This window comes from Cinclus cinclus, chromosome 5 (assembly GCF_963662255.1).
Source record: "Cinclus cinclus chromosome 5, bCinCin1.1, whole genome shotgun sequence".
NCBI classification, from domain to species: Eukaryota; Metazoa; Chordata; class Aves; order Passeriformes; family Cinclidae; genus Cinclus; species Cinclus cinclus.
Genome location: NC_085050.1, coordinates 23505309 through 23532958, shown reverse-complemented (window position 1 = coordinate 23532958; position 27650 = coordinate 23505309). Strand labels below are relative to the sequence as shown.

The 27650-nt window shown below is 40.4% G+C and overlaps 1 protein-coding gene across 1 annotated transcript in view; it reads right to left on the bottom strand.

Annotated features, from left to right (window-relative positions):
- Positions 1-1856: 1856 nt before the first annotated feature.
- LIMCH1 (LIM and calponin homology domains 1) overlaps positions 1857-27650 on the bottom strand; it is a 66433-nt gene continuing 40639 nt past the window's right edge. The window contains 16 exon segments of the mRNA XM_062493635.1: positions 1857-1882; positions 4409-4511; positions 5392-5500; positions 9478-9564; positions 10782-10905; positions 12708-12838; positions 13321-13323; positions 14119-14255; positions 15603-15707; positions 16646-16738; positions 18289-18372; positions 19378-19406; positions 20137-20211; positions 21751-21856; positions 22530-22708; positions 25061-25154. Coding sequence (XP_062349619.1) covers positions 1857-1882; positions 4409-4511; positions 5392-5500; positions 9478-9564; positions 10782-10905; positions 12708-12838; positions 13321-13323; positions 14119-14255; positions 15603-15707; positions 16646-16738; positions 18289-18372; positions 19378-19406; positions 20137-20211; positions 21751-21856; positions 22530-22708; positions 25061-25154 — 1485 coding nt within the window.

The window sequence follows — 27650 nt, the reverse complement described above, 5'->3', positions numbered from 1 at the left end:
ACAAGCAAAGAGTAAGCATCCTGGTTATCAAAACCCCTTAACAGTAAATCATGCAGGTGGTTGATTAAAATATAGGACATCACTTTTAGTTCCAAAACATTTGTCTGATTTATTTTATTTTTACTTAAAAATATTCCCCAGGTGAAGCCCATGAAGGACTTCAGCTTTTTGGATTTATTGCATCCATAAGTCATTGCTGACTGTGTGCAACAGCTTTGCATTTTCTAAGGCACAATATTTAAGAAGTAACATGTAACTTTCCAGCAGATAGTCACAATGTCCTCCAGTGACATCACATGTGTGCGTTTGATGACGCGCAGTTTTGCATGGTTGTGCAACTCAGATGCAAGCAACTCTCTAGCATTTCAATAAATAATTGCTACCTAGAGAACAACTCAGAATTATTGCTTCCCTAATAACCACTTCATTTCTATTTACTAACACATCAAAAGATGACAGATACACACATAGATAAAAGAAATCTCTATACATTTAGTTTTATAGTGGTTTTAAGGCAGAAAAATATTTCCCCCCTTCATCTGAAGATATTTCCAGTAACTGTTTACCAAAAAGTGCTAGGATATTTTACAGTGGCAACACATTCCCTAACTTTGTCTGTGTATTGCAGATACCTGCTGAACCTCTGTTTCAATGAGCTACTGGATCACTTTAATAAGGAGCACATGCTTAATCAAAGAGCACAAAGCAAAACTGTCCCAAACACAGGCAAGGTGGTTTTTCAGCCTGTGGCTCTAGCCTCCTCCCCAGCCATCCTCCACACTTTTGGGTTTTGCTGACTTTTTTTGGGTAGTGGATGGAGGAGCATAGGCTCAAGGCTGTCTAATTCTCCACCCTGGGGGGTACCAAACCACACGTGTTTCTCTGCATGAGATTTCAACCAAGTGTAATATTTGCAAGTGAACGAGCAGATGTCCAACCCACTCAAATTCATTGGCAAGTTACATGCCGAAGAGAAAAGCTTCACTACAAGCATCAAACTGCAGCTCAGAGACTCACAACTCCACTGGGTCTGCCTGCTCAGCTGCCTCTCCCCTACATCACCTTTCATTGAGTTTAATAACAATACAGGCTGCTGAAATTACTAAGAAGGATTACTCCTGATGGGAATTTTTCCATTGTTAATGGTATGCAGTCTTTAGGTTTAATGAAGAAATCTTTATTTCAGAGAATATTAAGCTATAGACATAAACATTACTTGAGGTACACAAACAAACAATCCTATGACTAAAGGTGCAATAATTTATTTGTTTAACTTCTACCCTCCATTGAAGGTAATATAAACACAAAATGCTTCAGAATTACAGGATGTATTATCAAACTACTCTCTGTATAAAAAAAGTTATAGCTTCAGTTATAACAGAGAAGTCGTGCTGTGATTTAGTTTTTCAAATGCACTGATTAGATACTATCTCAAAATTACTTCTCAGCTCAAGTTGGCATATTCTATAAAGGTTCTGTAAACTTAAACTTTTTAATTGCTAGAAATATTAAAACAAAACAGCTTTATTGCATGTTTATTCTCTTATTACTTTCAAAAGAACAAGGTAACAGACTGGGTATCATAAGCATACCTGAAAGTGGTTTTGTTTTTATTTATACTACTTAGGCTTTGCCTTCCCAAACATGGTCATACATATTTTGCAAATTTCTTAAGGAAGCAAAAACCAACATATTGCATTTCAAAGGAGCAGGTGCAGCTTTTTTGTGAGTTTTTAAAAACAAGATGAGAGCCATCATGTCCATGGATTCAAGCTTTTACAAGTGATTGTCTGGAGGCAGCCGATACATATGAGAAGAGAGTTCCTTCTTGAAAGTTATTAGGACTGAAAGTCATGTCACAATGTAGTTGGCTGTCCAGCAGCTATGTAAAACAAGACCAAAACAAGTAATTGGTTACAAATTTTAACAAATATACACTCTTCTTTACATGATCTCAACAATTTAAAAAAAAAAAAAAGCATTGGGAGCTACATATATTTGTGCCCTGTTCTTTCTTTCTATTGCAAAGCTGGGTCAGTAACTACTACAAAGCGGATTCAGCATAATTCCCATGGAAATACATTTTCCTTGCCACATGTTGAATGCATTCTGCATGAAATTTTGTCTTATTTTACAGCCAAAGTACTTGTGTGTATATTTATTTCAGGTTCTGCAGCAGCAAAACAGTAAAGCAAAGAAAGGACTGCTGAATCATCTTCAGCTGTGCCTAGTTTGTGCTACCTGGTTCTACATACTCCTTGTGTTATTTGGCTGTGTAGGGAATCACATGACTTTGCTTCTCACCTTTGGCTCTGACAGTCATCAATCTGTGACCATTCCCTGTGTTTGACTTTGAATAGAGAATTTCCTTCCTTGTGAGGTTTCATTGTACAGAAACAACCTACTGATATAAACCCCATCCACTTTTATCTGAAAACCAGACATATTTTTGGACCCTGGACCACTACATAATCCTTAATGCTAGTCATCTTTTTCAGTGAGTTACTCTGAAACAGAATCATCCATTTTTTCACATAAGCTTCTGGGAGCCAAAATATTTAATCGAGATGTTCATACATGTCTCCAAACTATACTGACTCATCCTAGGTTAGTTGGAGACTGTCACTTCTGCCCACTGCTGAACAGGTTTCAGATGCAGCCACGGGGGCAGGAAGGCACAAGCCATGCAATTAAACAATTGATTTGACATTTTGCACCATTATTTCCAGAACCGAAAGGCAAATCACTAACATTGAACCAGTTTATTCTTAATTTCAGGTGTGCAGTGCATCAAATTTTAGTTAAAAATTAGCAACTAGCAGTATTTGCAGTTCTATCAAAACCAGTCCCTTTGAATTGTCAGTTGCAGTTACTGTAGCTTAAATTCAGCTAACTGGATTTCAAGATTTTGCATGACCAGTAAACACAGCAGGAAGAGGCAATTTGTAGTAAAAATTAAAACCCCGTTGCCATTATTATTCTTCAGGAGCCATACATTTTCTCAAAACCTATCTCCTCTGTCATGGACTTGGTTACCATTCTACTCGGTATGAACAAATGCAAAACATTATTACATGAAACACTGCACACAGCTCTGTAATGTATTTTTTAATAACACTGCTGTAGAAATGATAAGGAAAAGAGTGATTTCTACAGCATATAAACTGAAAATTTATTTGAGTCTTTATCTATCCTCAAGGGACATCAATTTTTATATAAGCAAAAAGGACTAAGAAGAAAAAGGAAATTATCACTTTTATACCTTCCTCTCTTTTATGTAAAGATGGATGTGCAAATCTGTATTTAAGGGTCAGGACCCTCATCCTCATGAGGAAGGTTAATAGTATCAAGCACGAAGGGAAAAAGATATTTCTAAATATTTCAGGTTAAATAAATAATAAAAAGCTGATAACATTTCTTAGCAGAATTTAAGAAAAAAAAATCGCCAAAAAAAACAGTTATGCAATAGCACCCTCTAGCTCTGCTGATGGAGAAGTACCTCCTTCCTGAAGCACCAGAGCAAAAGCACCCAATTTTCTTTTGGCAAAGGTAGGGAGGTTCCTTTCCTACTTCTCGGTTTTTACAGCCAGTGCTTTTGAGAGAGGACAAGGGAAATAGCAAGCTAAAAGAGCTCTAGATTTCCACTTATCAGTTGGAACCGTAGGCAGTGAATATACCAAATAATATCTAAACAGGAAGACAACAATTACTCCTACTGTTTTGCATCTTACTGTTTTCCACAAGGTGGACACCAGCATGAGCCCTGACCATCACTGGTGACATTGGGGTGAAGCTAAAATGTTCTAGTAATTTGGTATCAGTCACATAAATCCAGGACTTGGAAAGACATTTAGGTGACCTGCTCAAAGGCAGCAAAATTACAAAGTTTTCTTTCTGACATGCAATTGTCTGGCTCATTCTTCAAAATTTTTGGCAATCAAAACCATTTAGCACCTATCTGGGGATACCACCACAAGGATTCACTATGAGTTACAGAATGTTCTTAGTATTTTACATGACCATTTTGTCCATAAAACAGAGGCCTAGAGATTTAAAATTTGGGAACTTCTCCAAACATGGCCCAGGGTCCTAGATTGGGTAGAATTATCTACATTGTCTCATGTGATGTGAGAGATCCAAGCCTCCAGGTCATGCAATATATGTGCATAGTATAGAGTTTATGTTTATCCACAGAAACAGCCTTTAAGTCTGATAGTGCTGAGCAGAGATCCTCTGGGCAAAATTTAATGGGCTTGGAAATCTTTTCTGATAGGAGAAAATAATTAAAATTACATGGGAAGATTCCTCTTCCCATGGTGAAGCTATGCTTGAGTGTCAGAGCCAGACAAACCTGCCAGCTAAAGTCATGGCCTCAGGATTGTTAGAGTTCCTAGTCTTTGGTACTTACTTCTGGATCGGATATAACAATCGTTGCAGTTAAGGAGACCATTTCTAATCCTGACATCTGTGCCGCTGGCTGCATCTCCCAGCTGTCCCTTGCAAACACCACACTGCCAGTTGAAGAACAGAGAAAGTAAGAGAGACCATATCTGTCACAACTCTTCAGCAAAATTTTTACTTTTGTTTAAGTAGTTCCTGGAACAGTGAGAAAAATTGCTCCCTAGAACTCAGCCCATACTCCTGGGGAATACTGCAAATCAGTAACAGGGTTTTAATAGAGCCAAAAGTGTTTAGGACTAGATTTCAGCAGCCTCCACTAGACAGAAGTGAAGTCTAATAATTGTATGGGACATCTGACTTTGAGGCTGCATTCTGAGGCAGGTCAGTTGTCATGGATAACGCTTAAATAGGCCAGAGATTTAGTCTGGATAAATGTTTAAATTCAAAAAAGTCTTCACAAATGTATAATATCAATTGAGCCAGAAAGAATGGAAACAAATACTTTCTGAGTTCTCTAGAAAACACTTCAGGTTATTTCCAAACTGGAACACTCAAGAACAGTCAGGAAATAGTTCTGGTAAAAGCCAGAATACACCACTAATTCCATAGTCAAATCTTTCCAACCATGGGGAAGATCAAAGATGGCTCTGGGACTGATTATGCTTTTGGAAGGAAAGAAAAAAAACACCTAAAAATCGCAAGGTGAATAACATTGTATTTAAAAAACAATGAGCACAACAGAGAAATTATATGATGCTATATGATGCTTTCCCTCACCCCTGTAAGTACAGAAGCTAAGTTTGCTTGCTTGATCACAGGTTTTAGTCCAATTAATGAGTTTGACTGAAAAATAACACATTAACTTTAGAAACATACTTAAACAGACATAATCATGTAAATCCCCTGGACCTCTCATTTTCAGTTTCACATCTACTCTATACTTGCACTGTGCATGACTTGAGATTTTTCTTAATAAAGCAAGAACCATACCCTGAAGCACTGAATATGGAAATAAAGACCGAGTGTTTCAATAATCATGGCAGCTCCTTTTCCAAGAGGGAGACCACAGGTAGAACAAAGCTTCTTCCCGCTGACAGATCTAGGAGACAAACATGGCTATAAGAACACAGGAACTGATGCTAAAATGAAGCCAAATATTTAGATAGGTTTATCAAGAGGCTCAGAAGGAGTGGAAGGAGCACTGGCGGAGTTTACATAAATACACATTGACCCTTCAGCCATGGTACTGAATCAACCTGCATGTCTGCCTTCCAGATAAGCAATCAAAGGGCTTAAAATGCTTTAATACACAGCAACTCAGACACATTTCCCTGCTAGTCTGCTGTGCTAGATCAAGGGAGATGCAAGCCTCTAAACAGAGGCCTGGATGACAGACAGCCATGCCTGTGGATTCACAGAATCACAGAATGGTTACGGTTGGAAGAGACCTTAAAGATTATGTAGCTCCATACATAGCTCCTCCATAGGCAGGGAACCTTCCACTAGACCAGGTTATTCAGAGCCCCATCCAACCCAGCCTTTAATACCTTTAGGGATGGGGAGTCCACAGTCTCTCTGGGCAATCTGCTCCAGCGCCTCACAACTCTTATCATAAAGGTTACTTAGACTCAGTCAATGCCACAGCAATTCACACATATTACCTGAATCAGACTCTCAGCCTGGAAATTTTTCAATTTGTTTACAAATGGACTTGCTCACTGCAAGTCAGAAAACAGGGATGCTGTTCTTGCACCCAATCAAGCTGGCGAAGTCAATAGTGACAGCATAACTACAGTAGCACAGACCAGGCACTGGCTAACTCATTTCAGTCTGCGCTACTGCAGCCACTTAATACTAAAACTAGTCAGAGAAAACCTGAAATCGGACCTCCATCTGCAAAGCAGAAAATATTTAAATTTTCTCCTTCAGCAGTCCTGAAGGACTGCCTAGACCATTCTCATAAATCTGTTGTGGGATGACAGGTGGGTGAAAGCTCAGAGCCCCAGGAATAACTGGTGCCCTCTTTCATAATGGTTTTAATAGCAGTGCAGCGCCCACTTCCACGGGTTTCATGCTCTTCACTTCTCTCCTGCCTGTCAGCCTGCCAGAACTGATGCTTGGCCTAGTGAGATGAACCTCAGACCAAAAGGGATCCCCTGTTGTTCTGTGTCATCCATGCTTTTTTCAGCCGGGGCTGAAAGCAGGAGAGAAACATTGTGATACTTCACAAGTCTTGAAAAGACAATTTGATGAAATACTACTCAGATAAGCAAGTTTACAATCTCTTGCTTTAAGGTTTTGATACAACAATATAATAAGCCACCAACAGAGACAGAGCTGCACTGAACCATGACAAAAAGCCATTTCAGAAAAAAAAAAGAAAAAAAAGAGAGAGACAGAGAAAGACAGACAGAAGCAGCAGAAAAACTCATCATTATTAGAAAATTGTCCTTGCTTCCAGCTCTTGAGCCCACCATGTATACAGGCAGCATAGACACATGACTGTCTTGTTGCTTCATTATCATTATTCCTTTTAGAATAATTTTGCGTTTTTTTCCCCCTCCTATAGCCTTAACCCTTCTGCTTCTATGTTATTCCTGAGTTCACCTGTGTTTTTTACTTCTCCACTATCAGAGTTACTACAAGAGCAATTAAAATCTCAGATCTCAGGAAATTTTTATGAGTTTTCTAAAGTTTTAGTGGAAAAATTAATTACATCCCATCCATTGTTTACAAAACTAAGATTTATTTCAGAAAAAGGTCATGCAAAGGATCCTCAGATCAGAATATAGCTGCTTAATAATATAAAGTAGCTATCACAACTAGTGACCTGTAGCAATGACATGATCTGCAATCCCACCAAAACTGCAGCTATGGTTAGAAAAACATAATAAACTGTTCACATGAAAAATTCCCAATAGTTTCATGTCAATGCAAATGACATCAGAAGGAGGGCTTTGCCCTGAAAAGTGAAGAACAATGCAATTTAAAGAGAAAGAAACTTGCTGTTATCTGTGTTGTATTAATTTACCCTATTGAATAAGCAAATTGATTTTAATATGCCCCAAATTATCAGTGATTTAATCAGGCTACAGTCAACATTTATTTAGAGTTGGTACACATAACTCACTGAAAGATGTACAGATTGCTCGAGAGAATCAAATGTCCAGGAGATTAGCATGATTGTGGGCAAATTAAAAATCATCAAAAAAGCAAAATGCATTTCTAGTTTGGAAATGAAAGGCAAAAATTCTTTTAAAATCTGCAAGTGCCAAGGTCTAGAAAAGATCTTACTCCTGAGCATATGACTATTCACAATGAAGACATCCTCTGGCTTAAGTGCTCTGAGCTCACATTTTGACTGAGGTTTATATTGGCCCATTTCAATTTTATTGAAACTTCAATGATCAAGCAGTGCTCTAGAGCTTCTTTCTGAACTGTGTTGCTTGAAAACATAACACTGAAGCAGGCAAGAAATATGGGAGAAGGAGCTACATGTTTATCCCATGGACAGCTATGAATTGCAGCATTTAGCAGACTTAACAGTGCATCCACATAATACGAATGTGATTTTCACTCTGGCAGTTCACCAGCAACTACAAGATGTGTTTGGCCTGCAAAATTCCTGTACTGGTTTTACTTTGCGGGGAGGGCACACTAGGAAGTTTTTTCTCTATGAGAACTTTCTTTGTGGATTGATGGGACCAATTGGAGGCTGGTTTAGTTGTTGACAGTCTGAGAAACCAATTGGAAAAGTCGGTTCGCTCCGTGAATCACATTTGAAGCAAGTAAACCTTAGGAAAGCTCTCTTTCATTTCCGACCTTTCACAAGGTAACACCGACCTGGCCCGGGCCCGCTTCCAATGCGGCCCAGGCCAGGCAGGAGCGGGCTCCAGAGGCTGCTGGGCCCCGTCTTTAACCAGGGGCCCTAGTAGCTAAGAAGAGAGGCCCATTGCTGGGATTCTCGCCTTTTCCCGGTGTGTCCATGTCTCGGGGGGCCCTGCCCTGCCCCGGCTCGGAGCAGCCCTGGGGTGGCCGAGCCCGCCCGGCCGCCCTCACGGGCTGGGGGGAGGCAGCCGGGCCCGGTTCGGGAGAGCCCCCAGGGCTTTGTGTGCTGGGCAGGGCAGAGGGAGAACCCCGGGCTGCGGCTGGAACTAAATGTAGTTAGCACCAGAAGAAAGTCATAAAGCCAAAGGCTTGTTACCAATATCTTCTTTAAATGGGCTTTGCGGTTTTTGTCCTGCCCCTCCAGCGTGGCCTGGGCACCCTGAGATCCTGACACAGCTCCAGCATGGCCTGGCACAGCCCCTGCAACTTCTGGGAGAGATTTTAATTTTTTTTTCCCAATGCTCAGATAAGACTTACAGACTTTCATCTTTTTTGGGTGAGAGGGAGAAGAACAGAAAGGATATACTCAAGTCAATGAAGTAAAAGCTAAGTTTCTAAATGGAAGGAAAATGAGGAGATGCCATGAAGGTTGGCTGAAATATCTTTTTGTAAGTTATAGGGGTGGACTGTACTTCACGAAAAAATTCCTTTAAACCATAAAAAAAGAGAAAGACACGGGGGGGGGGGGTGGAGCAAGGTGTAAAGTGTTTGAAGAATCCTTTGCCCTGAGGAAAAGAAGGGGATCTCTGTTCCTAGAAATGAAATATGAACAGAGAGAAGTAAGCTGAAGAGAACTTCTGCCTTTGCGTAGCTCATCCTTAAAAGTAAGAAGAAACTCCTCTCCCTAAAGTGAACTGAAAAAGATTATTTAAGTAAGGAATTGCCTGAAGTGTCCCTGTATGTTGTTAAACTGCAACAAAGGGGGAAAGAGGAACTGGTCTGAAAATCTATTCTGAATTTATTATTATTATTATTATTATTATTATTATTATTATTATTATTTGTGTTGTTAATAAAGTTTTTTTTTCTTTATTTCCTTTTTAAGTTTTAGGCCTGCTTTACTTTTACTCTTAATCCTATTTCACAACAAAAAAGAAATATATTACAATTGGCAAACCTTAAACCATTACATTTTTAGTGCATTAGCCAGAAAACAAACAAACGAAACCATTACAATTCCTTATTGACCTTTAGTACCTGTTGGGTGACTGACTTAGAGCAGCAGGAGAACAGGGAGATGATGGCCCAGATCGGAAGGTCTCATGATAGCCAACCCTAAAATACAGCAGAGAATATGGATTACTACAGCAGAACAACAAATAAAAATAGGTTTTGTATGGAGAAATTCCAGTTAGTGAATTTCTGGATTTTTGGTTCTTAGTCTGCTCACTGCTCAGTCAGTTATCTCACAAGGAAATCAGCCATGTGCAGACTCCTGCCCACCCCACCAATCCATCATAGCTCCCACCATGACGAAGGAGGGTTAAGCCAAGTCACACCACACCACATCACACCACACCATACCCTCTGTTCGCCCTTTACTGAGTAAAAAGGAAGCTACCAATACCAAAAGTTGGTTTATTTGGGTAATGGTTAATTTGTATCCATGCTACTCTGAAAGAGTTTGGTGAGCAAACCCAGGTTTTTTGTTATCAGAAATCACAGGACTGATCCAAACTAACTGCTTAAAACAGTTTACAGATTAAATAACAATTTTCTCAAACACACACACAAGCAAATAATGAGAAATAGGTAATCAAGCCTCAATCTACATCAGCTTTGACTGGATACAACCTTAATAGAGGTAACAGGTTCTGCAGAAGACTGTGTTCATATGTATGCTAATGAAAACAGATGTTCCTTTCTTGCCACATAGCTTCTTTTTGTAAATACAAGGCAAACAGATCCCTTATTTACCAAAAGAGCTGGTGTTAAGGTCCAGTAAGGCTTACTCAAAAGCACAGGCAGCAAAGAAAAAAGACCTCACCAAAATTTACAGCAGAAAGAAAATACTACTCTATAAGTATCTTCTTTTAAAAGTAATAATCTTTAAAGGACTAGAAAGTAGCAATCGATATGTGTTTGGAAGATGGGCAATGAAGCTCCTGCATATCAGCTTCAAAGAGGCAGATATAACTTGACATTCTCACCCTCATATTTAGCTACTTAGTAGCTAAAAATGTTTGTCTCAGGCATTTCAAACAAATTAAGCACGTGAAAAGTTATGCAGATTTGTGCTAGAAGGGCTATGGATAAAGGAGAGGGAGGAATGCAGGGGGCATGCTCCCTCCTGAAAGTAGTAACCCTGCTGCCTGTAATGAGAAGTGAAGTAGATAAATGGTTGCAGCCTCGGTGGGAAAGCCAGACACAAAGGGTGTCTTGACACTGCAGGACTAATCAAACCCAAGCAGTAAGGGATGCTGAGCAGGAATATAAGGGAGAGCAGAGCAAGTAGGACTTCTCAATCTCTTCAATAACCTATATGTTCTCACCTCCTTGATTCCCCTGTGGAGCTTGGTTGCTGTCCCACAGTCTGGCCTGGGAATGGTTTCTGCAGAAAGTCCTCCATGCACTGTGGAGATCGCTTTGTCAGCAGCTGCTGGCTCCAGGAGACATCTACAGTAAGAGGTGGGAGAAACTCAGTATTTGAGGCAAAATGCTTTTGCCAGTATTTATAGACCATCATAGATTGTGGGCACACCACAAAGGAGAGAGGTGTACTGTTCCTTAAAATAAACTTCTCAGAAACCCCCCCAAAGTCAGAGACAGGCTTTGCTACATCAGAAGACCTCTGTGGAACATCCTTTTGCACACATACATATGATCTAGCCTGCTGCTGAATGTATTTCTGAAGGGCGAAAGGGCAAGGTCGAACAGCCATCCACAAACAACACTTGGGAAAATAATGTATTGACATAATGAAGGAAGCACCAGAGAGACTGAAACTTCTGTCATGCTGGAGGATCCAAACTTCTCCACAGCAAGAGTTAAGGGGATGGTGGTATAGTCACTGCTCGCCATAAACCCACTGATGAACAGTAATTTGTAATTTTCTTCTGTGCTTCAGATGTCTCAGTGACAATAACAGCCTCACAGCAAAAAAGTAGTGATCTGTGAAATACCCAGGCAGCCAACTATCCCATCTTTGAGAAACAGCACATTACCTGGACCCTGCAAGATGAATTTTGTGGCTCACAGGCTGGGAAGAAGCTCACACCCTGCTATGTGCCAACCACCTGGTTTAGAGAATGAAAACTTTGCTGAGGCCTATGAAAGGCCTGTTATCTATTTTGATACCAAGACAATAAACTCACACACCTAATTATTTAAGGGCTTAAGGAGGGAGCAAGGATGGGATGCTTTAAGAGGCAAGAAAGGAGCTCTCAGAATACTTGCAGAGGACCAAAATGTTGAAAAGAACCTAAGAAAACCCTGAAACAGGGTTATTAGCAGACATAGTTTAAAACTGTCAGACCTGTTAAGTTTGCTTAATCACTACTACAAATCCCCAAGGCTGTATTGCTGGATAATACATATTCTGCTTTCTTTTTCTTCTTTGTGCAATTTTTATCAAAGAACTACGAGTACAATAAAACTGAGACAAGGAAAGCAAAGCTACTAAGTTGAATAGATCAAATTTGCATTTGGAGCAAGAAAAAATACTAAAAACTTTTCCATCCACAGACACTTCATTTTTTTAGAATACTGAATTTTTAGGCTGAACTGAAAACAAAAATCTAAAACTTTACTTCAAAACTTGCATTCATTTTCTGTCTTTAGTCCTACTTATTTACTTTCCACACTTTGCTTGTATTAGATAGATAATGATACTAAATTCATGTATTTGCCTTTTTTTAGGGTGACCTCCTGACAGCAATGTTTTGGGGAAATTCCTTTCTTCAAAAACATCAATACTTATGGGAGCTAAAAAAATAAATTCACTTTAAATGTCATTAGACATTACTAATGACAAAATTGAGGCAGGTGTCACTTTAGGCTTGGCTTGAAAAGGTTACATATCACATGTAGTGGTTTTTACTGGCTTGAAATGGACATGAAGAATCTAATTAGCTACAAAAACACAAAGTAAGTGTTGGAAATATGCTCTCTGTATCAAGATAAATCTTATATGTATGTAAGATTATGTAAAAGATTTGAAGATAACCATTTTAACTGCCACTGTGAACATGCAGGCCTATAAATGAGATACCTGCTGCAGAAACTCTCCTCTCTGATGGAAACAAGAGAAGCTTAAATTTCACCTTAACATACTTACCTTTGCTAACGTAAAATAAATTTTTAGTCTGAGACATTCCAGTTTAGAAGATATATGTGTACTGTCAATTTCCAAAACCCTTTGAGTTAGATTTCTGCCTGATTCTATCTGGACAAGAACACATGCATAGGAAGAGTCTTACTCTCATCCTGAGTCAGCGGCAGATTCAGTCTGGCAGGTGAGCTGAGCTCCGTCGCTGGCATGTGGTGCTCCTGTTCACTTCCTCCTTTCAAGATACCAGTCTCTGGGTATCCTGAGAACATTTTATTTCCACTGCCAATAAAACAAAAGTTGCATTGTATAAATAAAGCCAGGAAAAATGTCATCTAGAATATAATGGCAAAAATCAGACTTTTGAATATCAGTCTATTTTTTACAAAAAAGATTTTTGTTATTGTGTCAACTCTGAAATGACAAAGCAATGAGAAAATGTCAATGAATGAACAAGTTTGTCTCCAAATAGTCTGTGTCTTCCTGATTACCTCAAACTGCCACTTAGATGTGCTGAAGATCATTTTTGATTTGTGGAAAAGGGCTTCTTTGACAGAAAAAAAGCTTTTATCCATATTTTCTGTACACTGCTTAGCATCATCAGATGCCTCTTCTCTTTTGTGAAACCTGTTAATTAGCAGTTGAGCAAAGTCCAGGACTTTAAGCACCACCTGGCAAGATTGGTTATGGCATTTCTGAGATAGCCAGGCAATCTTGTAGAGGAGATGAATCTCTGCAAACAGCCCTGCACAGTCCCCTGGAACCTGCTTTGAGATAAGAAAAACTACTTGCTTAGAATGACTCATGTTAGAAAAATGTCAGCTCTTCTTATATTTTTAGAATATTATTGGTTAGGTTTGGTTCTTTATAATTGGTTGTCCCAAACAAAGAAAGATAATGTAGTTGGCCAAAATGTATTAACCCTGTTTTCCATTGGTTTACTTGTGATCCCCCCAAACCCTACAAAGGTGCATGTGTGATCCCCCATCTTTGGATCTGTAGCCTGACCCCTTCAGGGACGATAATAAAGCCTGTGGAAAAAGTCTGAGCTGCTCTCCAGGTCTTTTTATGCCGGCTGGAAACTACAGGTTTCTGTGAGAAACCATGAAGCCAAGTGCCTGAAAGGCCAGCACTCACAAACCTTGGAACTTTCCCCCGCCCAACAACAACAGGGCAGGGGACACAACAAAAAGTTAGACAATCTCACACAGGTTCTGAGTGAAAACAGCTACTGCTCCTTTAGTCCTTCAGATGGCTTGTGAAATGTACACAAGACACAGTGCAGTGATGTACACAGATGTCTGAGCTGTCTAAGGTGTACTGTGACAGCCTCTTGGCCAAGCCATACAAGGAAAAGCCAAGCCTTCTGATACGCACAACTAGAACTGTGCACTGCCACATGTTCATGGGTCTGCAGGGCCAGTCAATAATGCTCAGGAGACATTGTACCAAGGCCATCAAGTGCTGATGTTCAGCAACAATTGTGGGCACATGTGATAGCCCAGAAGCCAACAGAACATAAAGCTGCACAGGGTAATGAAGTGCTTAGGGGTAATACATACCTCCTCTTTTCTTGCCAGAGTTCACTTTCCTTGCTTTTCAGAGATGACATACTGTCCTGCTCCCAGAGCAGCATTTTCTGCTTTGCAACTTCTTTTTGTTTGCCTTCCCCTGGACAGCTGTTTGAATCAGTTGAGTTCTAGAAGACAGAAGACAAGGTAAGGAGCTCCCTTTGAATCTGGCATTGGCACGCACACACATGGGAAAAGCACAGGCTACCCCTAGATATATTGTGTTGACATACCTTCTTATCAAAAAGAGCATCTCACATTTATATAATAGAACCATTTGACCCTGGTAGGGCTAACTTTAGATTTAATTAAGATTTCAGCTGAAACAACAACTAGTTAGAATAAGCTGAGCATGAAGTAAGTTAGGTACCAATTATGGTGCGAAGGACAGCAAATTAAAACTTTCCATTACATACTCTTTGGCAGAAATCCTTTAATTACTTTGAGAGTCTAGACAGTCTCCCCATGGACTTGTGAGGACTTCATGAGTGACCTCAGCTTGTTGTCACTGCCTTGGAGCAAAGCATTATTCACATGCCCTCGGCATCCTCAAAGGGCAACATCCGTCCTACTTCCAAAGTGGGACAGGAGTGGTTCATTCCTGACTTGTAGAGCTTGAGGAAGCAATGCATGAGATCCCTCACTTCTGGGTGCAGGCAGTGTCCTGACTGGCATAAGCAGCTCTACCAAGGAAGTTCCTGCTACACAGCCACGTGGAAAATAGGCCATGGCTGATGCCTTTGCACAGGGATGAGTGAGAACAGAGGGGCAGGAAGAGTGAGAGGAGAACCAAATGATACAGTACTCCTAATCCTGAAGTGGAATGGAAAATGGCAAGTGACTGGGTGCAGGTGCCTTAGGCAAGAGAAAAATATGTCAGTGAATCACACTTTTACTCAACTGTGGTCTCACCTGGGGTGTCATTCCCTGATCTCTGCAAGCACTAATTTAACCAGATGCTAGATGCATTGAATTAAACATTCTGTGCTGTATGAGTCAAAAAAAAAAAAAACAAATGTAGAGAGTAAACATTCCTCTGTTTGGTTTGCTGCTTTCTAGGAGGGATGATGGGAGAGAAGAAAAGAACTGGGGAGGTAGGATTCAGTCTCACCTGAGATATATATGAAGTACTATTTTACACTCAAGATTTTGGATTCAGGGAAACCACTTAAGATTTTGGTGGCTTTGGAAGATAAAGCTTCCCAGCACTGGTTAAAGAACAGAGGCAGCTGCAGAAAGAATCATTCTCTCCTCTAGTTGAAAACGGGATGGCGGAAGTTTGCTTGGAAATGCAGCTATTCAGTTGTGAAAATCTGTACCTTCTAGCACTCTGAGGTATCACCACTTAGAAAAGGGACCCAGGGAATACCCTTACTCTTACTTCTCCCAGACTTTGACAGCTTTTAGCAAAGGACTAAACTTTGCACTAAAGATGTCTCACTCTTCAGTGCTTTACTACTCCATGAGAAACTCACCACTATCTTGTTTCCTTCAGTGGTAGAGGAAGAAGAGGAGAGGAGCTCAGCAGAGTTTGAAGAAACAATGAACGGAACTACAGTATCCTCAATTATCTTGCGTTCCTAAAGAAAGAGAATCAGGAGAGAGTGGGGGTTAAAAATACAGAATGTAACCTGTGAGTTTATGAAACACGTAAGAAAAACAAGATTTGGCTGTGTGTCATATTTAGATGGATAGATAAGAACTTGTGGTACCAAGAATAGTGGTAACACCTCAATTTTTAATTTGCTTCAATGTTTTGCATTTCCATTTCTTTTACCGCTGAGATGGAATTTCCAAAACAAGAAAGAATATTTCACTTGCCTGGAACCACTGTTTCACAGAGCGCCAGTGTATTAAGTTTAATATAAAAGTATGAAATTGCCCTTGGTACATGAGAAACTTATTCTGAAAGTTAAAAAAATTTTCTTGTTTAGACCAGAAGTATGTCCCTCAAGCACAGATGAGAAACCATCCAATTACATTTATAAATATTTTCCAGTTTCCTGCAATAATAACCCACATACAACAGAAGAAAACCACTATCTAATAGACTGTTAATATTCCACAACTGCAAGCTTTGAACATCTGTGGATTTCTTTTTAAACGCCAGTTACGAAATACAAAATCCGCGATCAAACCCAAGGCAGACAACAATTTCATCTGGAGTTCTACCAAGTCTAGGCACCAAGTATATGCCAAAATACAGAGGGCTCTGCCCCCATAGGGAAGTCAGAGCATGCCCAGACACAGCTCTACTGACTCACCCAGATTTGCACAGCAATTAGACACCCCCACCTATGCAGAGGTGCTGACGATACCTGTCCAAATATTTAAATATTTCTCCTCAGCATCTATGGCACTGTTTAAGAGAAACAATACTCCTCAGAATTCAGCCTTGAAGAGGATTTTCATTAATTAATCTGGGTATGTAACAAAAAAAAAAAATCTTCCCATAAGTGGGTGTACTTAAATATTAAAAAAACCCTCAAAAAACAACCTCCTCCTTTGAGCCTTATACCTCCTCATAGTATCTACGCTCCTCCTCTTCAACTTCTCTCTGGGCCTTTTCCCATTCCTCTTTCAGCTTGCACTGCTCCTTCTGATACTTCTCCTGTATATGGATACAAATGCAGGTAAATTCAGAGCATTCAGTATTAAGAGTAAATTCTTTAGTATCTCCACAGCAAGAATGAATTTGCTAAGAGTGGTGTAATCAGAAATTGGATGAAATAAAAGGATAAAAACTGGAAACATATATGGGTGTCAAAAAAACACTTTGCCCATTTTTGTTCTATGACTTACATTTAACACCTTCAAACTTCAAGGAATTTTTGATACATTTGAAGAAGTTTAATTTCTTTGTTTATCTTACAGTATTAAGCTTCAAAAATATTTCACAAACCCCAAAACACTGAGACAATGGTTGTACACTAAAAACTTCAGCAAAGCAGCATATAAATAAGCAGGTTTTGCAGATACTGGTACTAATTTATGAGATATGCCAATACAATTTAATGAATGATGAATAACTATGCAAGTTCAAAAGAGAAGTGAAGAATGTGTAGAGGTTTGAAAGAGTTAAGATTACAATTAGCTAAATAGCTTATTTTCTTCCTTGAAGGGGTGATTTCTTAAGAATTGTTTTCACCGAGTTTTGCACAAAAAATATCTCAAAGAGGTGTTTAAAATGGTTTGCCAGAACTGGTTTGAATATGAAGAGGAATGGTGACTTCCACTGCCCTCTTACACTGGTTCCAACATCTGTTCAGATTGGTAACCACATCTGTCTACTCCAGAAGAGAAGCATTTACTACTGAAAGAGCATCCACATGTGCCAGAAAAATTATTATGAGAATTTTACACCATTTTAAGAGGCACAAAATTACACGATCACAAGAAAGCATAGAGATACACAAGCCCTTCTTAAAGGATTAAAAGATCACATTTTATTATTCTCCATCCTTTGACAGTTGCTTGCTCTTCTGTTATGTGGAACAAAGATATGATTACTTTGAGATCAAAGCTAGTTACAGTTTCAAAAGATACTCTTGACTGACTGGGAAATTCAGGTTCTCATGTCCACTGCATTTCTTCCAACTAGGACACAAACATAAAACTTTTAAAGTTTACTCTACCACTAAGCAAAACTAATGGTTGTCTTGAAGATACTTCCCTCTCTCACAAAACCCTCTCAAACCCAAGTCCTTTCATATCCAAATTTAGCTTGATATTTTCCAAGAAGAACCTGTGAACAAAGCAGAGTTCTACAGAAAACTATTAAGACCATAATTTTAAAGAAGAGTTGCATAGGCATCAGGGTTAGCAAACTGTCAGTCTTGACAAAAAGGCTCCAAGTAATTAAGTGTTTTGCAGTCTACGCTCAGCATAATATAACTGAGGACCTACACATTTGGTTTAACTCTGCACTGGATTGCAAGACCAAGTTCTTTTGGTCTTTCCATGGAGTGGGGAAGGGAGACATAAGAGTGCCTAAATCACAGAGAACATGCATGTGTGCTCATTTATCACTCCACTGCCACAGAATTTGCTTAAGCATCCAAAGAGGATGTGGAAAACGTGACACAAAATTCCCAACTTTTGTCCAAAGGGACAATTCAACAGCTGAACCACACAGTGGAAGACATACAGTTTCTTCCCTACCTGAAGCAAGCGTTCTTGCTCATGCTGCCACCTTTCCTGGCGCTTTCGTTCTTCTTCTGGATCCCAGGCCCAAAAATTGAAACGCTTACATGAAGGAAAACCAAGCTATTAGACTGTGACACTACACTTCACACAGCTACCAGAAAAAACAAACTGCACTGTGCCTGATTAAGCCCTGCTGATGGTGTTACAATGGGAAATTGAGTACTAGATAAGGGTTCTCTCAGTTAGCAGACAATATTCTTAGCTTCACTGACATTTGGGATTGCCCATCCGTAGCCACATAATAAAAGAATCATTTGGTTTGCAAAGAAAGTCTTGGGAAACTTCAACTGAAGTGGGGGAAAAGGTCTTAAAGAAAGCTCTAAGCATCACTGAACAGAGCCACCTCCAGGGACTCAAGTTTAAAGAACATACATATTTTGCTTCTCTAATCTTTCTTACAACATGAAAATCAATTTTAGGCTGTGAAAAATATTCTCTCCTTTTATGTCTGCTAGCGCAACAGCCTATAGCCTTACTTTGAATTTTTATCCATAATTAAATAAATCCTCAGGCTTCACTAAGGATGCTATTCCATGATAAGTTTAAAATCCTTATAATCAAGGGCAAGTTTAAATAGTTGCTGTCATATCCCTTTCCACTATAAGTAGTATTTGAATCTCACGGGAAGAGAGTATGTCTATTTCTATATGACAAACAGAATGTGAAATAATGTGTACTTCAGAGTAGCACTGTGGTATGTTGGTTTTTTTTGTTTCATTGAGGAAACAGTAGAATTGTGAAGTCCTTCAATTTCTATGCATTTAAAATACAATGGATAATTTAGAACTACATATTATTTAGAGATTGTGAAGCTTTAGTGGCTCCAGCAACGGAATACAGTACAGCTAGCTCCAGATAAGAGGAGAATGCATGAATTCCAGATTCAGACAATGCCTTGATTTGGGTTGGACTTTTCCTCTCACATGTCCATGAGAAAAAATTCTCATACTGATTTAGGGATGTTATAAGACAGTTTGCATAAAAAATTAATTTCTGCTAAACACAAATTGCTGAACCAAACAATAGTATAAAAAAGGTACTCACATTTGATTTATCACCAGTATCAGAATCAGCTATTTAAAAAAAAACCAGAACAATGAAAGATTAAACTTAACACAGCAAAATTTCCTTAGCCCTCGTTTCCTGAGTAAACAAATCTACATTGTATCTCTATAAGAGCTTCATGTTAGTTTCCTATTTACTCCCACAACCAAATGCAAGGACTAATTGCAAGCAAATAAATCAGAAAACCAGATTATACCCATCACCAACAAAACTACTTTTTTTTCTGGGTATGGAGGAACACAATACTAACTAATATCAGGTTCTACTCTACCACTAGCTAATGCCAATCTACTTTTGGCCACAGATGTTAGCAGTGTTCAGACACTGGGTCTTACCTACCTTGATCTACTTTTCCCTTCATGATTCAGTGCAAGGAAGGAAAAAGTACAGTGATGCTAAAAGGATGGGACTACACTATTCAAGAGCCACAGTTACGAAGAGAACCATTGCCATTTGCTATCCAAATGTCTTTGAAAATGAGACTGATTTGAAGAAATTAATACAAAGGTATTTATTTATAGGCAAGGAATTTCTTTTGGGTGCCTGAAACCAGAGCATCAAAACAATGTGCAACCCAACAGCTCTTTGTCAACTGTGCAGCAGGAATAGATGTTTTCTACGAAAGCGAGAGGTAGAACAAGTCCCCGTGATCATCAGCTTTCACCCCAGCCCCGTGTCCAAAGATGCCTCTGGCTGGAGCAGCACAAGGGCTGGAGCTGTTCTCAGCGCCGCATTTACCTGACTGGGAGAAAAACTGTGAGCGCCGCCAGTTGTTGCGGACCCTAAGCGGAACCATGGCCCCGCGGGGCGGCTCTGCAGGCAACGGCACAGAGACAAAACAAGAAACAGTGTGGTGAAAAGGTGATGACAGACTCTCAGACCTGAGCCACCTTGGCCACAAGAGGGATTTGTCTACAGTTGCTTTGGTCCACGACAGCCAATTGATAATGGAGATCACATGGACTGTCTGTATTTAAATGCTGCTTTTGCAACATGGCACCTGAACTTACATGAGAGCTCTAGCACATGATGCAAGGGCAGCCACTCTTTCGAGTCTTTGCAAGGTGCTTGCATTCATTCCTATTGCAGATACAGGTTTTAACAGATCTTGTGAGCCTTTCAGTGCTCTATATGCTGTGAACACTAGAGTGCAGCCAAGTGTTTCAGCACCAGTCAGAAAACTGACAGGACAAGAGACCTACAACCTGTTACTTGATATTTGGTTTGATTTGCTTAACATAAAATGATACTGTCCACAAAATCTGCTTGGGTAGCGCATACCCACTAAAAAAAAAGGTGAGAATTCCATTCCTTTTTCAACAATCATAAAGTGGTTTGGGTTGCAATGAACCTTAAAGATCATCTAGTTTCGATTCCCCCTGCCATGGACTGGGACAGTTTCCACTGGATCAGATTGCTCAAAGTTCCATCCACACCAGTTTTGAATGCTTCCAGGGATGGGGCAACCACAACTTCTCTGTGCAACTCGTTCCAGTGCCTCACCACATACATTGTAAAGAACTTATTCCTAATATCTAATCTAAATCTACTCTCTTTCAGGTTAAAGTTTTTATTCCTTGTCCCATCACTACAGGGCTTTTTAAAAAGTCCCTCTTCAGTTTTTTCAAGTGGATCACCTTCAGTAGTTTTAACCTTGAAAGCATTTACCATATTTATCATAACATAATTACCATATTACCTACAGATTAACAACCTAGGAAGTCCTTATGGAGAAAAAAACCTCAGTTGATTTTTTTTTCCCTTCCACAATACCTACATATATTCATATTTAAAATAAATATAAAATCAAACTACTAAACATTATCAGTCTCAAACAAAACTTTGTCATGAAGGCAAGGGAATAAAAAAGGCTTTGCACTGCAAGAGCTTGTGTAGGGCAGTGGTCAAATTCAAGGATGTGGCCAGATATTTGTATTGTTCTTCTACAGAAAGGAGCTCCACAAGAGCAGCTGAGCTTATCTCCAGGTAAGAGCAGAATTTATCTCCAGAAAATTTTATTGTGAGATAACGCCAATTGCTAAGTCATTTTCATCTGTGAGCAGCAGTATGAAACACTCGTTGACATAATACAGCCTTTACTGCTAGGCCAGGTAAATGCAAGATAAGGCTCTCACTCTGCTGTGTCAAATTTCTGCTGTTGTGTTTAAGAGGACTAGCCAGAAGAGTAATTTTCATCACAGAAGCCACACTACCAATATCAGTCAATGAAACTAGAAAATAACTGTTCTAACTCCAAAACTGTCCAAGTCATGGATTAGGCACATCTCCCCGAACACCACATGTCCATATTCAACTACTGTCTGCTGAGTTTTCCAAATGCTTTTTTCTCACCTTGTAGACCAGAGTTATGCAGAGTAACTTGGCTGGTTTCAGGTAGTTTCTTTAAAAATGGCAGCACTACACTCCCCTTTTCTTCCAGATATTTTGTTTTAATCACCTGTTCAGACATTTGGGAGCAGAAAACAGCATTAAAAAAGCAACAGGTTCAATCAAGGTTAGCTGAAACCCTTTCTACTTATTTTCTGAAACACCTTATCAAAGATGAAGCCTCTCTCTCCAGAATGACAACAGGGAATTGCAGTAATGAAGTCCTATAAATGGTTTCCCGTTGACATTTACACTGCCCAGCACACCAAAGTCAATCCTCTAACAATATCTAACTAACCAACATCTAACTTACCCAAAAGAGCAGTACAGTCCCAGCCATTTGTTACCTCTGCCACCATCAGCACTTGTTCAGCACTTCAGGAGGACTGAAAAGATAAGCTCCACTGTCTACATCTTCTGGATACTCTCCCCTCCCAACAGGTGGTGGGACTGGGGTTTGTAGGTTAAGTTCTCATTTCTAGTCTCATCAGTTTACAGATTCAAACGCTACAAGCAGACTCTGTGGAATTCTTTTTGAGGGGGAACTCTCTGATGACCACAGGATTTGGCAGTTGAAATTGTCCTTCAGGGTCATGTTTTGAATGAACTCCTGAAGGGACATTTTATGGAGAAAAATACCAATTTGCACAATAAACATTTCTCTGTAAGATCTTCTTCTTCTTTTTTTTTTTTGTGTTTGTTTTGTTTTGTTAGTTTTCCCGCTTTTTCTTGCCTGTACATACCTCCTGTGTAGGAGGGAGTGCTGTGTCCTTCTGTTGCTCTGCTTCAGCTTTCTTCACATCTTTCTTGCTTGAAGTAGTTTCCTCTGAAGGGACAGGACTGGGAAGAAATTCTAATCTCTTCACAACAGGGCTGGCACAAGCTGCAGTTGACTTGAATTGCTTTTGATCTAAACCAAATTCACACATATAAGAGATAATGTTGCAAGGTTAAGGTGCTTTTTCAAATAAAAACACACCTAATTCTTACAGTCCAATTTCTTACTGGATATATTGGATGTTTTGAAAAAATAAATTTTTTTCTTCAACACAGGAAAAATTAATCTCTCAGAGAAGACAAGACTCAAATAATGAAATTCACCTACCAAAATATATGCACTTACACCTGACTTGGGCATCATGAGGCATCCTTCATGGTCAACAAAAACAGAGAAGTCCTTGGGAAAGAGTCACAAAAACTTCTATTTCAGGCACTCCTCTGGCTGAGATGTGCTGTAACCTACAATGGGCCTACTGAGCTAAGATCTCTTTACTGAAGTCATGTGATGAATCCTACCCTAAGGTATTACAAAGATAAGTAGCTATATGACATGGTCTCACAGTCAGCACTGGAGTATATTTGCCTGTTTTCACTAAACCTACCACTTCCACTGACAATCACTTAAGCATCAGATAAACAAACTGCTAACAGGCTGCCTTGGACTGGAATTAACCTAGTTGTCATCTGATTCTTAAAGCAACCCAACAAATTGATACTGGTTTCTGGGAGAAGAGACTAGAAGCACACAGGTCTACAGCTGACTGTGACAGCTGGACTGCTGATAGCTGATACCATCCACTGAAGCAGAGCAGTCGCCAGCACCCCAGGCACTCAATAAGCACCCAGACATCTGTCCAGCCTCCTAAAGCAGAAACTTCAAATCCTGTCCTCTTTCCAACCACAGCAGCACTGGCAGCTTCTGAATATACCTCTTTGACAGGATGGGAGTGTAAGCTAAGAAAGAGATGCAGCCTACAACTCCACTAAGAATGTGGACATAAGCAGAGACTGGAGCCACTGCTGCCAAGGCAGATGCACCCTCCTCTGGAGCTGTTTCCCCATCATTAGAGGCATAGGGGCCACAGCATGGAAGTGTTTGGCTTGTACTGAACAGCAGAGGAGGTTGTTTACAGGAAGTTCACAGAGTTTGAACCCCATCTATCCCTCCAAAGCAGACATAATGAAAACTCCATGTTACTTTATAATTTTGATTTTTGCAGTGCTGCCTCAGTTTTCCTTGCCAGATGATATTAAAATTTGCTGTCAATACTTAAGGTTTAGCATTTCTGACAGCTGGGGAGCTGAAGCCAAGACAGCTTTGTGATTTGTAGACAGCACCAGCTCATCACTGTTGACTCCTGAGAGGAGAATTTGGTCATTTCATTACAAGATTGCACCTTCTACATTACCTGCCAGACGCAATTCAAAATTGTTAAACTATGTACTTTGTCATCTAGAAGCCAAAGTAATTAAAGCAGCTAATGAGCTCTTGCTAACATCTCATGTGCTTTTAATCTTTGGGGAATGGTACCTCATTGATGTTTGAGGGCAAAGCTCAATTGTTTAAGTCATATTTATCCCCAACAAATAGGAGCATTATGCTTACATACCAACTACAGCCAGAGATCTCATTTATACACCTACTTGACATAGTACTTTTTACTTACCCATACCAAGTAGAACTCTGATAGACCCATTTAAAAAAATGAACAACAAAAAAATACCACAAACTTAGTATAACAGCACACAGAAAATAAAGTGCCTACTCAAAGACAATGTTTCAGAAGCACACTTTTGAGGAAAACAGCTTAAAATTCTAGCAGCAAATTCCTTTCCTCAGATTAGGAATCATGCATAAAGGCTTTAAGGCAGAAAATTAGGAGTCTGCACAATACTGTCCATTTAAAGCCCCCATATGGGGACTGAAATGCCCCTTCTTGCTCTTTCTTCCCATTCCTTAATGTCTTGGGGGAAAAAATGTGTCAAACAGAAACTATTACTGACTGGTAGCTTCTGCCCTTGTTGCTTTCTGGTTACAGCATGCTGCGGCACTGGCTTTTCACTTGCACAAATGGCCAAGTGGACAACTCAGGCACATAATTTCAACCACAGAATGACAGAACAGCCCAGGCTGGAAGGAACCTCAGCAGACCATCTAGTCCTACCTTTTGTGGGAAAGGGAGCCTAGAGGAGATTCTCCAGCACTCTATCCAGACACATCTGAAAAACTTCCTGCCACAGGGACTCTTGGGAGGCTGCTACAGTGAATGACTGTTCTGACAGCATGCAATTTCATTTTGTGTCAAGATAACTGACATTTGGAGCATTTTCTAATGAGCCTTGATGGTGCTGCTGGTGATGCTCCTAGAGGATTCCTGCCACAAGGTGTGCCAACCCAGGCCCATAAGTGAGGAAGGGCAAGGGCAGGGGCGAGGGCAGCAGCACATCCAGCCGGGGACAGGCAGGGGCAGGGTGAGGGCAGCAGCAAACCCACCTGGGGATGGGCACTCCAAGGGGGCAGGTGCCTCACTGCCGGGGCTGCGCTTGGCTTGCAGGCTGTCAGCTCCATCCAGTTCCACCGGGGAGGCCTGGAGAGAGGAACACAGCGTGGAGTGAGTACTGTGGAAATAAAAGTATGTGCTAGTTCCTCAAGGCAATGCTTGCTGCTTCTTTGTAGTGTGTTTGAACCACATCAGTGTGGAGCTCAGCAGGGCATTGGAGAGAATGTTTCAGAGCAAGCAATATGTGCCCGTTTGAGAATTGAATGGCTGTGCTTTAATCTCCTTTTCAAATCGCTCATCATCAGGCATTAATGCAGTTGGTTTGGAATAGCTCCTACAAGCTTTTAAAACTGTAGGATATCTTGGATTGTGTTAGCTGGAGATAAGCATACATTTCACCCCTAGCTTCCCCTTCCAGAATAACACAAAAACATATGCATTAGTGAACAGATAGCACATACTAGGGTTTGGAAAGTGGCAAAGTAATTAAATACTTCCTTTATTTCACGGTTGTCTAAACAATCTGTTATCTGAAGGGAAAAGCCAGAGTCGGTATTAGAAGTAATGAAATACTTGAAATGCTATTAAGAGAGGACTGAAAAAATATGGTGAGACTGTATCAAGCCAATAATGCCTTTGAAAAGCAAGCTTCCTGACCTGGGCAGGGCTTTTGCAGAGTTAAAACCACACTGGCAAAACAAGGGTAACACTTCAGCTGATCTATTCAGCAACTTCCACCACACACCTGCTTTTCCAGAAGGTAAATCAAGAAAAATCTGTGGCAAAGCTATTGGCCATTGCTGATAGCTAGTGCTTCTAATGCATCCAAGATCTAGAAATTGCCACATTCAATGGAGGAAAATAAAAAATACAGACTACTTCTAGAAATAAAAAGTAACATATTTCAGAAATAGCCTATTGTAGACTCTCTTTCCTGTCCTCCTCCCACTCCTCCATCTTCTTAACAGCTGCAAAGGAGGAAATCTGATGAAATTTCCTCTTTTCTGCAGGCAGGAATCAGACCTCCACCTTCTGTATGGATCCTGTTTCCTATCCCTGCAGGCCCACATGAGCCTATGGCCTCTTATCTGAATGTGCCCCGTGAAAAACAGACCTGGGCTCTCACAGCTCTATAATTGAAGATGTCTGCTAACAATGACAACAGGATGTCAACACCTGTGGACACACCACAAAGCTCCAGGGAGCTTTACTTCTGGCAAAGCTTTTGAATCCCTGCCTCATCTCCTCTCTGGAGGGAGACATGCTCTCAAGAGGGACAGGAACATGTCTAGGAAGATGCCCTGCAAGGAAATGGTGCAGACTGGTGTGAGGCTATGGCTAGGGCCAGTGACCCAGGCAAGCCCAGCAGGCAGCCAGCAGTGCCAGGAACAGGAGAAGGAGCCTGCAGCTGCCAGGGGCTGTGCTGTCCCCTCTCAGCAGGACAGGCGCCAGATCACAGCCACAAGTCTCTAGAAGTGGCAGCACTTGCTGGGGCTGGCTGCCTGCCATTCTCGCCACTGCTGCCACTTTCCAGGGCACCCTCACCTCTGCCACCCTTAGCCTCTGTCCCAGGCAAGACATGGAGATACACGTCCCACTTGCCTAAAAGCAGTTCTTGAACTGGATGAGGCAGAAAGTGAAATAGAATCTCTACAAAGGTAACATGGAAAGTTTCAGGACTTCCTCTCTACCATGTCCACCCATGAATGCCTCTATACCAAGAGTGAAGAAAGTACAGATCTCTCCCTATGTGTCTCACACACTCCCAGGAGGGATGGTCACTGGAGATGAGGCACAGGCTAAAACACAGCCCCAGAGAAATGCTCCGAAGACTGCAAGTCCCGTGCCCCAGAAGTTTACCTCTTGCCACTTAGTTGTTCTTTTCTTCATATAACCCACCTCTCTCTCCCCCAGTTCATCTGGACACCAGCCTGGTGTGTCACCAAGAGTTTTCATTGCAAAAGCCCCAGCAGAATTCTACTGCAACTAAAGAAAATTTCCCCTTCAGCCTCAGTTCTGGCTCCTGATACAACAGCAGCGAGGGGAGAAGCTACAGGAAATCCTTCCCAACCTTGCTTAAAACATAAATAAGCACTTATTTTCTTCATGAGGACAGGCAGGTCAGTGCAACAGGCTATCCAGATAGGTCATACCATATCTGTCCTCAGAGGTTTTCAAGATTTGAATGATCAAGCCCTTAGTGACCTGTTCTGATCTCAAGTCTGATCCTGTTTTAAGCAGCAGACTCAGCTGGAGACCTACAACCTGAATTATTCTATGTCATTCTACAACCTAAAAAACTCTGTTAAACCTAAACAAATGGCTATTATTGAGAGCTCAGGATTTGCCCTAAACAAGGTAGTTTTCACATGGAAAAACAGGAGACTCCACACCCACTGGTCCAAACCACAAGCCTCCCGAAGAAAATGTTGTAGATCCAATTATTAATATTTAGATTGATATTATTTTTGGTAAAATAACGGAATTCACCCTTCACTCTCAAAAAAGAAACTGTACAAATTGAAAAACTGAAATAAATAAATACATTCAACCTTAATTTCTACCTCAGGGGCTTTAAAGCTA